General features: G+C 43.8%; 1 protein-coding gene across 1 annotated transcript in view; it reads left to right on the forward strand.

Annotated features, from left to right (window-relative positions):
• LOC106597625 (B9 protein domain 1) overlaps nucleotides 1-11096 on the forward strand; it is a 59875-nt gene extending 48779 nt beyond the window's left edge. Inside the window, exon 7 of the mRNA XM_045690403.1 lies at nucleotides 10832-11096. Within this exon, the coding sequence (XP_045546359.1) occupies nucleotides 10832-10995 (164 nt within the window). The 3' untranslated portion in view covers nucleotides 10996-11096. The remainder of the gene's footprint in view (nucleotides 1-10831) is intronic.
• The last annotated feature ends 875 nt before the right edge of the window (nucleotides 11097-11971 follow it).

The raw sequence follows: 11971 nt of genomic DNA on the forward strand, positions 1-11971 counted from the left end.
CTCTCTCTACCATCTTTAAATATATCCTGGTGTCTCTCTACCATCTTTAAATGCATCCTGGTGTCTCTCTCTCTCTCTACCATCTTTAAATGTATCCTGGTGTCTCTCTCACTCTACCATCTTTAAATGTATCCTGGTCTCTCTCTCTCTCTCTCTCTCTCTCTCTCTCTACCATCTTTAAATGTATCCTGGTCTTCTCTCTCTCTCTCTCTCTCTCTCTACCATCTTTAAATGTATCCTGGTGTCTCTCTCTCTACCATCTTTAAATGTATCCTGGTGTCTCTCTCTCTCTCTCTCTCTCTCTCTACCATCTTTAAATGCATCCTGGTCTCTCTCTCTCTCTCTCTCTCTCTCTCTACCATCTTTAAATGTATCCTGGTGTTCTCTCTCTCTCTCTACCATCTTTAAATGTATCCTGGTGTCTCTCTCTCTCTCTCTCTCTACCATCTTTAAATGTATCCTGGTCTTCTCTCTCTCTCTCTACCATCTTTAAATGTATCCTGGTGTCTCTCTCTCTCTCTCTCTCTCTACCATCTTTAAATGTATCCTGGTGTTCTCTCTCTCTCTCTCTCTCTCTCTCTCTACCATCTTTAAATGTATCCTGGTGTCTCTCTCTCTCTACCATCTTTAAATATATCCTGGTCTCTCTCTCTCTACCATCTTTAAATGTATCCTGGTGTCTCTCTCTCTCTCTCTACCATCTTTAAATGTATCCTGGTGTCTCTCTCTCTCTCTTTACCATCTTTAAATGTATCCTGGTGTCTCTCTCTCTCTCTCTCTCTCTCTCTACCATCTTTAAATGTATCCTGGTGTCTCTCTCTCTCTACCATCTTTAAATGTATCCTGGTGTCTCTCTCTCTCTCTCTCTCTACCATCTTTAAATGTATCCTGGTGTCTCTCTCTCTCTACCATCTTTAAATATATCCTGGTCTCTCTCTCTCTACCATCTTTAAATGTATCCTGGTGTCTCTCTCTCTCTCTCTACCATCTTTAAATGTATCCTGGTGTCTCTCTCTCTCTCTTTACCATCTTTAAATGTATCCTGGTGTTCTCTCTCTCTCTCTCTCTCTCTCTACCATCTTTAAATGTATCCTGGTGTCTCTCTCTACCATCTTTAAATGTATCCTGGTGTCCTTCTCTCTCTCTCTACCATCTTTAAATGTATCCTGGTGTCTCTCTCTCTCTCTACCATCTTTAAATGTATCCTGGTGTCTCTCTCTACCATCTTTAAATGTATCCTGGTGTCTCTCTCTCTCTACCATCTTTAAATGTATCCTGGTGTCTCTCTCTCTCTCTCTACCATCTTTAAATGTATCCTGGTGTCTCTCTCTCTCTCTCTCTCTCTCTCTACCATCTTTAAATGTATCCCTGGTGTCTCTCTCTCTCTCTACCATCTTTAAATGTATCCTGGTGTCTCTCTCTCTCTCTACCATCTTTAAATGTATCCTGGTGTTCTCTCTCTCTCTACCATCTTTAAATGTATCCTGGTGTCTCTCTCTCTCTACCATCTTTAAATGTATCCTGGTGTCTCTCTCTCTCTCCCATCTTTAAATGTATCCTGGTGTCTCTCTCTCTCTCTCTCTCTCTACCATCTTTAAATGTATCCTGGTGTCTCTCTCTCTCTCTCTCTACCATCTTTAAATGTATCCTGGTGTCTCTCTCTCTCTACCATCTTTAAATGTATCCTGGTGTCTCTCTCTCTCTCTCTACCATCTTTAAATATATCCTGGTGTCTCTCTACCATCTTTAAATGCATCCTGGTGTCTCTCTCTCTCTCTCTACCATCTTTAAATATATCCTGGTGTCTCTCTACCATCTTTAAATGTATCCTGGTGTCTCTCTCTCTCTCTACCATCTTTAAATGTATCCTGGTGTCTCTCTCTCTCTCTCTCTCTACCATCTTTAAATATATCCTGGTGTCTCTCTACCATCTTTAAATGCATCCTGGTGTCTCTCTCTTTCTCTACCATCTTTAAATGCATCCTGGTGTCTCTCTCTCTCTACCATCTTTAAATGTATCCTGGTGTCTCTCTCTCTCTCTCTCTCTCTCTACCATCTTTAAATGTATCCTGGTGTCTCTCTCTCTCTTTACCATCTTTAAATGTATCCTGGTGTCTCTCTCTCTCTCTCTACCATCTTTAAAGGCATCCTGGTGTCTCTCTCTCTCTCTCTCTCTACCATCTTTAAATGTATCCTGGTGTCTCTCTCTCTCTCTCTACCATCTTTAAATATATCCTGGTGTCTCTCTACCATCTTTAAATGCATCCTGGTGTCTCTCTCTCTCTCTACCATCTTTAAATGCATCCTGGTGTCTCTCTCTCTCTCTACCATCTTTAAATGTATCCTGGTGTCTCTCTCTCTCTACCATCTTTAAATATATCCTGGTGTCTCTCTACCATCTTTAAATGCATCCTGGTGTCTCTCTCTCTCTCTACCATCTTTAAATGTATCCTGGTGTCTCTCTCACTCTACCATCTTTAAATGTATCCTGGTCTCTCTCTCTCTCTCTCTCTCTCTCTCTACCATCTTTAAATGTATCCTGGTCTCTCTCTCTCTCTCTCTCTCTCTCTACCATCTTTAAATGTATCCTGGTGTCTCTCTCTCTCTACCATCTTTAAATGTATCCTGGTGTCTCTCTCTCTCTCTCTCTCTACCATCTTTAAATGCATCCTGGTCTCTCTTCTCTCTCTCTCTCTCTCTACCATCTTTAAATGTATCCTGGTGTCTCTCTCTCTCTCTCTACCATCTTTAAATGTATCCTGGTGTCTCTCTCTCTCTCTCTCTCTACCATCTTTAAATGTATCCTGGTCTCTCTCTCTCTCTCTCTACCATCTTTAAATGTATCCTGGTGTCTCTCTCTCTCTCTCTCTCTCTCTCTCTACCATCTTTAAATGTATCCTGGTGTCTCTCTCTCTCTACCATCTTTAAATATATCCTGGTCTCTCTCTCTCTACCATCTTTAAATGTATCCTGGTGTCTCTCTCTCTCTCTCTACCATCTTTAAATGTATCCTGGTGTCTCTCTCTCTCTCTTTACCATCTTTAAATGTATCCTGGTGTCTCTCTCTCTCTCTCTCTCTCTCTCTCTACCATCTTTAAATGTATCCTGGTGTCTCTCTCTCTCTACCATCTTTAAATGTATCCTGGTGTTCTCTCTCTCTCTCTCTCTCTCTACCATCTTTAAATGTATCCTGGTGTCTCTCTCTCTCTACCATCTTTAAATATATCCTGGGTCTCTCTCTCTACCATCTTTAAATGTATCCTGGTGTCTCTCTCTCTCTCTCTACCATCTTTAAATGTATCCTGGTGTCTCTCTCTCTCTTTACCATCTTTAAATGTATCCTGGTGTTCTCTCTCTCTCTCTCTCTCTCTCTCTCTCTACCATCTTTAAATGTATCCTGGTGTCTCTCTCTCTCTACCATCTTTAAATGTATCCTGGTGTCTCTCTCTCTCTCTCTCTCTACCATCTTTAAATGTATCCTGGTGTCTCTCTCTCTCTCTACCATCTTTAAATGTATCCTGGTGTCTCTCTCTACCATCTTTAAATGTATCCTGGTGTCTCTCTCTCTCTACCATCTTTAAATGTATCCTGGTGTCTCTCTCTCTCTCTCTACCATCTTTAAATGTATCCTGGTGTCTCTCTCTCTCTCTCTCTCTCTCTCTACCATCTTTAAATGTATCCTGGTGTCTCTCTCTCTCTCTCTACCATCTTTAAATGTATCCTGGTGTCTCTCTCTCTCTCTCTACCATCTTTAAATGTATCCTGGTGTCTCTCTCTCTCTCTCTACCATCTTTAAATGTATCCTGGTGTCTCTCTCTCTCTACCATCTTTAAATGTATCCTGGTGTCTCTCTCTCTCTCCCATCTTTAAATGTATCCTGGTGTCTCTCTCTCTCTCTCTCTCTACCATCTTTAAATGTATCCTGGTGTCTCTCTCTCTCTCTCTACCATCTTTAAATGTATCCTGGTGTCTCTCTCTCTCTACCATCTTTAAATGTATCCTGGTGTCTCTCTCTCTCTCTACCATCTTTAAATATATCCTGGTGTCTCTCTACCATCTTTAAATGCATCCTGGTGTCTCTCTCTCTCTCTCTCTCTACCATCTTTAAATATATCCTGGTGTCTCTCTACCATCTTTAAATGTATCCTGGTGTCTCTCTCTCTCTCTACCATCTTTAAATGTATCCTGGTGTCTCTCTCTCTCTCTCTCTCTACCATCTTTAAATATATCCTGGTGTCTCTCTACCATCTTTAAATGCATCCTGGTGTCTCTCTCTTTCTCTACCATCTTTAAATGCATCCTGGTGTCTCTCTCTCTCTACCATCTTTAAATGTATCCTGGTGTCTCTCTCTCTCTCTCTCTCTCTCTACCATCTTTAAATGTATCCTGGTGTCTCTCTCTCTCTTTACCATCTTTAAATGTATCCTGGTGCTCTCTCTCTCTCTCTACCATCTTTAAAGGCATCCTGGTGTCTCTCTCTCTCTCTACCATCTTTAAATGTATCCTGGTGTCTCTCTCTCTCTCTCTACCATCTTTAAATATATCCTGGTGTCTCTCTACCATCTTTAAATGCATCCTGGTGTCTCTCTCTCTCTACCATCTTTAAATGCATCCTGGTGTTCTCTCTCTACCATCTTTAAATGTATCCTGGTGTCTCTCTCTCTCTACCATCTTTAAATGTATCCTGGTGTCTCTCTCTCTCTCTCTCTCTCTACCATCTTTAAATGTATCCTGGTGTCTCTCTCTCTCTACCATCTTTAAATGTATCCTGGTGTCTCTCTCTCTCTCACCATCTTTAAATGTATCCTGGTGTTCTCTCTCTCTACCATCTTTAAATGTATCCTGGTGTCTCTCTCTCTCTACCATCTTTAAATGTATCCTGGTCTCTGTCTCTCTCTCTCTCTCTCTCTCTCTACCATCTTTAAATGTATCCTGGTGTCTCTCTCTCTCATCTTTAAATGTATCCTGGTGTCTCTCTCTCTCTACCATCTTTAAATGTATCCTGGTGTCTCTCTCTCTCTCTCTCTACCATCTTTAAATGTATCCTGGTGTCTCTCTCTCTCTCTCTCTACCATCTTTAAATGTATCCTGGTGTTCTCTCTCTCTCTCTCTACCATCTTTAAATGTATCCTGGTCTCTCTCTCTCTCTCTACCATCTTTAAATGTATCCTGGTGCTCTCTCTCTCTCTCTACCATCTTTAAATGTATCCTGGTGTCTCTCTCTCTCTACCATCTTTAAATGTATCCTGGTGTCTCTCTCTCTCTCTCTACCATCTTTAAATGTATCCTGGTGTTCTCTCTCTCTCTACCATCTTTAAATGTATCCTGGTGTTCTCTCTCTCTCTACCATCTTATGTATCTCTCTCTCTCTACCATCTTTAAATGTATCCTGGTGTCTCTCTCTCTCTCTACCATCTTTAAATGTATCCTGGTGTCTCTCTCTCTCTACCATCTTTAAATGTATCCTGGTGTCTCTCTCTCTCTCTCTACCATCTTTAAATGTATCCTGGTGTTCTCTCTCTCTCTACCATCTTTAAATGTATCCTGGTGTCTCTCTCTCTACCATCTTTAAATGTATCCTGGTGTCTCTCTCTCTCTACCATCTTTAAATGTATCCTGGTGTCTCTCTCTCTCTACCATCTTTAAATGTATCCTGGTGTCTCTCTCTCTACCATCTTTAAATGTATCCTGGTGTCTCTCTCTCTCTCTACCATCTTTAAATGTATCCTGGTGTCTCTCTCTCTCTACCATCTTTAAATGTATCCTGGTCTCTCTCTCTCTCTCTCTCTCTCTCTCTACCATCTTTAAATGTATCCTGGTCTCTCCTCTGTCTCTCTCTCTCTCTCTCTCTACCATCTTTAAATGTATCCTGGTGTCTCTCTCTCTCTCTCTCTACCATCTTTAAATGTATCCTGGTGTCTCTCTCTCTACCATCTTTAAATGTATCCTGGTGTCTCTCTCTCTCTCTCTCTCTCTACCATCTTTAAATGCATCCTGGTGTCTCTCTCTCTCTCTCTCTCTACCATCTTTAAATGTATCCTGGTGTCTCTCTCTCTCTACCATCTTTAAATGTATCCTGGTGTCCTCTCTCTCTCTCTCTACCATCTTTAAATGTATCCTGGTCTCTCTCTCTCTCTCTACCATCTTTAAATGTATCCTGGTGTCTCTCTCTCTCTCTCTCTCTCTCTACCATCTTTAAATGTATCCTGGTGTCTTCTCTCTCTCTCTACCATCTTTAAATGTATCCTGGTGTCTCTCTCTCTCTCTCTCTACCATCTTTAAATGTATCCTGGTGTCTCTCTCTCTCTACCATCTTTAAATGTATCCTGGTGTCTCTCTCTCTCTCTCTCTCTACCATCTTTAAATGTATCCTGGTCTCTCTCTCTCTCTACCATCTTTAAATGTATCCTGGTGTCTCTCTCTCTCTCTCTCTACCATCTTTAAATGTATCCTGGTGTCTCTCTTCTCTCTCTCTACCATCTTTAAATGTATCCTGGTGTCCTCTCTCTCTCTCTACCATCTTTAAATGTATCCTGGTGTCTCTCTCTCTCTCTCTCTCTCTACCATCTTTAAATGTATCCTGGTGTCTCTCTCTCTCTCTACCATCTTTAAATGTATCCTGGTGTCTCTCTCTCTCTCTCTACCATCTTTAAATGTATCCTGGTGTCTCTCTCTCTCTCTCTACCATCTTTAAATGTATCCTGGTGTCTCTCTCTCTCTCTACCATCTTTAAATGTATCCTGGTGTTCTCTCTCTCTCTCTCTCTCTACCATCTTTAAATGTATCCTGGTGTCTCTCTCTCTCTCTCTACCATCTTTAAATGTATCCTGGTGCTCTCTCTCTCTCTACCATCTTTAAATGTATCCTGGTGTCTCTCTCTCTCTCTCTACCATCTTTAAATGTATCCTGGTGTTCTCTCTCTCTCTCTACCATCTTTAAATGTATCCTGGTGTCTCTCTCTCTCTACCATCTTTAAATGTATCCTGGTGTCTCTCTCTCTCTCTCTACCATCTTTAAATATATCCTGGTGTTCTCTCTCTCTACCATCTTTAAATGTATCCTGGTGTCTCTCTCTCTCTCTACCATCTTTAAATGTATCCTGGTGTCTCTCTCTCTCTCTCTACCATCTTTAAATGTATCCTGGTGTTCTCTCTCTCTCTACCATCTTTAAATGCATCCTGGTGTCTCTCTCTCTCTACCATCTTTAAATGCATCCTGGTGTCTCTCTCTCTCTATCCCCTTTAAATATATCTTCGTGTCTCTCTCTCTCTCTCTCTCTACCATCTTTAAATGTATCCTGGTGTCTCTCTCTCTCTTTACCATCTTTAAATGTATCCTGGTGTCTCTCTCTCTCTCTCTACCATCTTTAAAGGCATCCTGGTGTCTCTCTCTCTCTCTCTACCATCTTTAAATGTATCCTGGTGTCTCTCTCTCTCTCTCTACCATCTTTAAATATATCCTGGTGTCTCTCTACCATCTTTAAATGCATCCTGGTGTCTCTCTCTCTCTCTACCATCTTTAAATGCATCCTGGTGTCTCTCTCTCTCTACCATCTTTAAATGTATCCTGGTGTCTCTCTCTCTCTACCATCTTTAAATGTATCCTGGTGTCTCTCTCTCTCTCTCTCTCTCTACCATCTTTAAATGTATCCTGGTGTCTCTCTCTCTCTCTCTCTCTCTCTCTCTCTCTCTCTCTACCATCTTTAAATGTATCCTGGTGTCTCTCTCTCTCTCTACCATCTTTAAATATATCCTGGTCTCTCTCTCTCTACCATCTTTAAATGTATCCTGGTGTCTCTCTCTCTCTCTCTACCATCTTTAAATGTATCCTGGTGTCTCTCTCTCTCTTTACCATCTTTAAATGTATCCTGGTGTCTCTCTCTCTCTCTCTCTCTCTCTCTCTCTACCATCTTTAAATGTATCCTGGTGTCTCTCTCTCTCTACCATCTTTAAATGTATCCTGGTGTCTTCTCTCTCTCTCTCTCTACCATCTTTAAATGTATCCTGGTGTCTCTCTCTCTCTCTACCATCTTTAAATGTATCCTGGTGTCTCTCTCTACCATCTTTAAATGTATCCTGGTGTCTCTCTCTCTCTACCATCTTTAAATGTATCCTGGTGTCTCTCTCTCTCTCTACCATCTTTAAATGTATCCTGGTGTCTCTCCTCTCTCTCTCTCTCTCTACCATCTTTAAATGTATCCTGGTGTCTCTCTCTCTCTCTCTACCATCTTTAAATGTATCCTGGTGTCTCTCTCTCTCTCTCTACCATCTTTAAATGTATCCTGGTGTCTCTTCTCTCTCTCTCTACCATCTTTAAATGTATCCTGGTGTCTCTCTCTCTCTCCCATCTTTAAATGTATCCTGGTGTTCTCTCTCTCTCTCTCTCTCTACCATCTTTAAATGTATCCTGGTGTCTCTCTCTCTCTCTCTCTACCATCTTTAAATGTATCCTGGTGTCTCTCTCTCTACCATCTTTAAATGTATCCTGGTGTCTCTCTCTCTCTCTACCATCTTTAAATATATCCTGGTGTCTCTCTACCATCTTTAAATGCATCCTGGTGTCTCTCTCTCTCTCTACCATCTTTAAATATATCCTGGTGTCTCTCTACCATCTTTAAATGTATCCTGGTGTCTCTCTCTCTCTCTACCATCTTTAAATGTATCCTGGTGTCTCTCTCTCTCTCTACCATCTTTAAATATATCCTGGTGTCTCTCTACCATCTTTAAATGCATCCTGGTGTCTCTCTCTCTCTCTACCATCTTTAAATGCATCCTGGTGTCTCTCTCTCTACCATCTTTAAATGTATCCTGGTGTCTCTCTCTCTCTCTCTCTCTCTCTACCATCTTTAAATGTATCCTGGTGTCTCTCTCTCTCTTTACCATCTTTAAATGTATCCTGGTGTCTCTCTCTCTCTCTACCATCTTTAAAGGCATCCTGGTGCTCTCTCTCTCTCTCTCTCTCTACCATCTTTAAATGTATCCTGGGTGTCTCTCTCTCTCTCTCTACCATCTTTAAATATATCCTGGTGTCTCTCTACCATCTTTAAATGCATCCTGGTGTCTCTCTCTCTCTCTACCATCTTTAAATGCATCCTGGTGTCTCTCTCTCTCTACCATCTTTAAATGTATCCTGGTGTCTCTCTCTCTCTACCATCTTTAAATGTATCCTGGTGTCTCTCTCTCTCTCTCTCTCTCTCTCTACCATCTTTAAATGTATCGTGGTGTCTCTCTCTCTCTCTACCATCTTTAAATGTATCCTGGTGTCTCTCTCTCTCTCTACCATCTTTAAATGTATCCTGGTGTCTCTCTCTCTCTACCATCTTTAAATGTATCCTGGTGTCTCTCTCTCTCTACCATCTTTAAATGTATCCTGGCTCTCTCTCTCTCTCTCTCTCTCTCTCTCTCTCTACCATCTTTAAATGTATCCTGGTGTCTCTCTCTCTCATCTTTAAATGTATCCTGGTGTCTCTCTCTCTACCATCTTTAAATGTATCCTGGTGTCTCTCTCTCTCTCTCTCTCTCTCTACCATCTTTAAATGCATCCTGGTCTCTTCTCTCTCTCTCTCTCTCTCTCTACCATCTTTAAATGTATCCTGGTGTCTCTCTCTCTCTCTACCATCTTTAAATGTATCCTGGTGTCTCTCTCTCTCTACCATCTTTAAATGTATCCTGGTGTCTCTCTCTCTACCATCTTTAAATGTATCCTGGTGTCTCTCTCTCTCTCTCTCTACCATCTTTAAATGTATCCTGGTGTCTCTCTCTCTCTCTCTCTCTCTACCATCTTTAAATGTATCCTGGTGTCTCTCTCTCTCTCTCTCTCTCTCTACCATCTTTAAATGTATCCTGGTGTCTCTCTCTCTCTCTCTACCATCTTTAAATGTATCCTGGTGTCTCTCTCTCTCTCTCTACCATCTTTAAATGTATCCTGGTGTCTCTCTACCATCTTTAAATGCATCCTGGTGTCTCTCTCGCTCTCTCTACCATCTTTAAATGTATCCTGGTGTCTCTCTCTCTCTACCATCTTTAAAGGCATCCTGGTGTCTCTCTACCATCTTTAAAGGCATCCTGGTGTCTCTCTCTCTCTTTACCATCTTTAAATGTATCCTGGTGTCTCTCTCTCTCTTTACCATCTTTAAATGTATCCTGGTGTCTCTCTCTCTCTTTACCATCTTTAAATGTATCCTGGTGTCTCTCTCTCTCTCTACCATCTTTAAAGGCATCCTGGTGTCTCTCTCTCTTTACCATCTTTAAATGTATCCTGGTGTCTCTCTCTCTCTCTCTTTACCATCTTTAAATGTATCCTGGTGTCTCTCTCTCTCTCTACCATCTTTAAATGTATCCTGGTGTCTCTCTCTCTCTCTCTACCATCTTTAAATGTATCCTGGTGTCTCTCTCTCTCTCTACCATCTTTAAATGTATCCTGGTGTCTCTCTCTCTCTACCATCTTTAAATGTATCCTGGTGTCTCTCTCTCACTCTCTCTCTCTCTCTACCATCTTTAAATGTATCCTGGTGTCTCTCTCTCTCTACCATCTTTAAATGCATCCTGGTGTCTTTCTCTCTCTACCATCTTTAAATGTATCCTGGTGTCTCTCTCTCTCTACCATCTTTAAATGTATCCTGGTGTCTCTCTCTCTACCATCTTTAAATGTATCCTGGTCTCTCTCTCTCTACCATCTTTAAATGTATCCTGGTGTCTCTCTCTCTCTCTCTCTCTCTCTACCATCTTTAAATGTATCCTGGTCTCTCTCTCTCTCTACCATCTTTAAATGTATCCTGGTGTCTCTCTACCATCTTTAAATGTATCCTGGTGTCTCTCTCCGTCTGTCTCAGTGACCAGGGTTCGTTCCCAGGGTTTTGTCTCCCTGTCCTTCCACATTGTGACTAAAGACATGAAGAGACTGGGTTACGACACCACACCTTCCGAGACCGCACACACTCCGTCACACACTGCTGTCGCAGGCATCGGACCGGGAGACCAGCCCTACAGCACGTGATGGAAACACACACACAGGGACCAAGGACTACACCACCTCCTCCCTCCCTCCCTCCCTCCTGTGTGGTCCTCCCTCCTCCTCCCTGACCCCTGTGTGGCCCTCCCTCCCTGACCCCTGTGTGGTCCTCCCTCCTCTCTCCCTCCCTCCTGTGTGGTCCTCCCTCCTCCCTCCCTGACCCCTGTGTGGCCCTCCCTCCTCCCTCCCTCCTGTGTGGTCCTCCCTCCCTCCCTCCCTCCTGTGTGGCCCTCCCTCCCTCCCTCCTGTGTGGTCCTCCCTCCTCCCTCCCTCCTGTGTGGTCCTCCTCCCTCCCTCCCTCCTGTGTGGTCCTCCCTCCCTCCCTCCCTCCTGTGTGGTCCTCCCTCCTCCCTCCCTGACCCCTGTGTGGTCCTCCCTCCTCCCTCCCTGACCCCTGTGTGGCCCTCCCTCCCTCCCTCCTGTGTGGCCCTCCCTCCCTCCCTCCCTCCCTCCCTGACCCCTGTGTGGCCCTCCCTCCCTCCCTCCTGTGTGGCCCTCCTCCCTCCCCTCCCCTCCCTGACCCCTGTGTGGCCCTCCCTCCCTCCCTCCCTCCCTGACCCCTGTGTGGCCCTCCCTCCCTCCCTCCCTGACCCCTGTGTGGCCCTCCCTCCCTCCCTCCCTGACCCCTGTGTGGCCCTCCCTCCCTCCCTCCTGTGTGGTCCTCCCTCCCTCCCTCCCTCCTGTGTGGTCCTCCCTCCCTCCCTCCCCTCCTGTGGTCCTCCCTCCCTGACCCCTGTGTGGTCCTCCCTCCTCCCTCCCTCCTCCCTCCCTGACCCCTGTGTGGCCCTCCCTCCCTCCCTCCTGTGTGGCCCTCCCTCCCCTCCCTCCCTCCCTCCCTGACCCCTGTGTGGTCCTCCCTCCCTCCCTGACCCCTGTGTGGTCCTCCCTCCTCCCTCCCTCCTCTCTCCCTGACCCCTGATTGGTCCTCCCTCCCTCCTCCCTCCCTCCCTCCTGTGTGGTC

The sequence above is a fragment of the Salmo salar genome, chromosome ssa11 (genome assembly GCF_905237065.1).
Source record: "Salmo salar chromosome ssa11, Ssal_v3.1, whole genome shotgun sequence".
NCBI classification, from domain to species: Eukaryota; Metazoa; Chordata; class Actinopteri; order Salmoniformes; family Salmonidae; genus Salmo; species Salmo salar.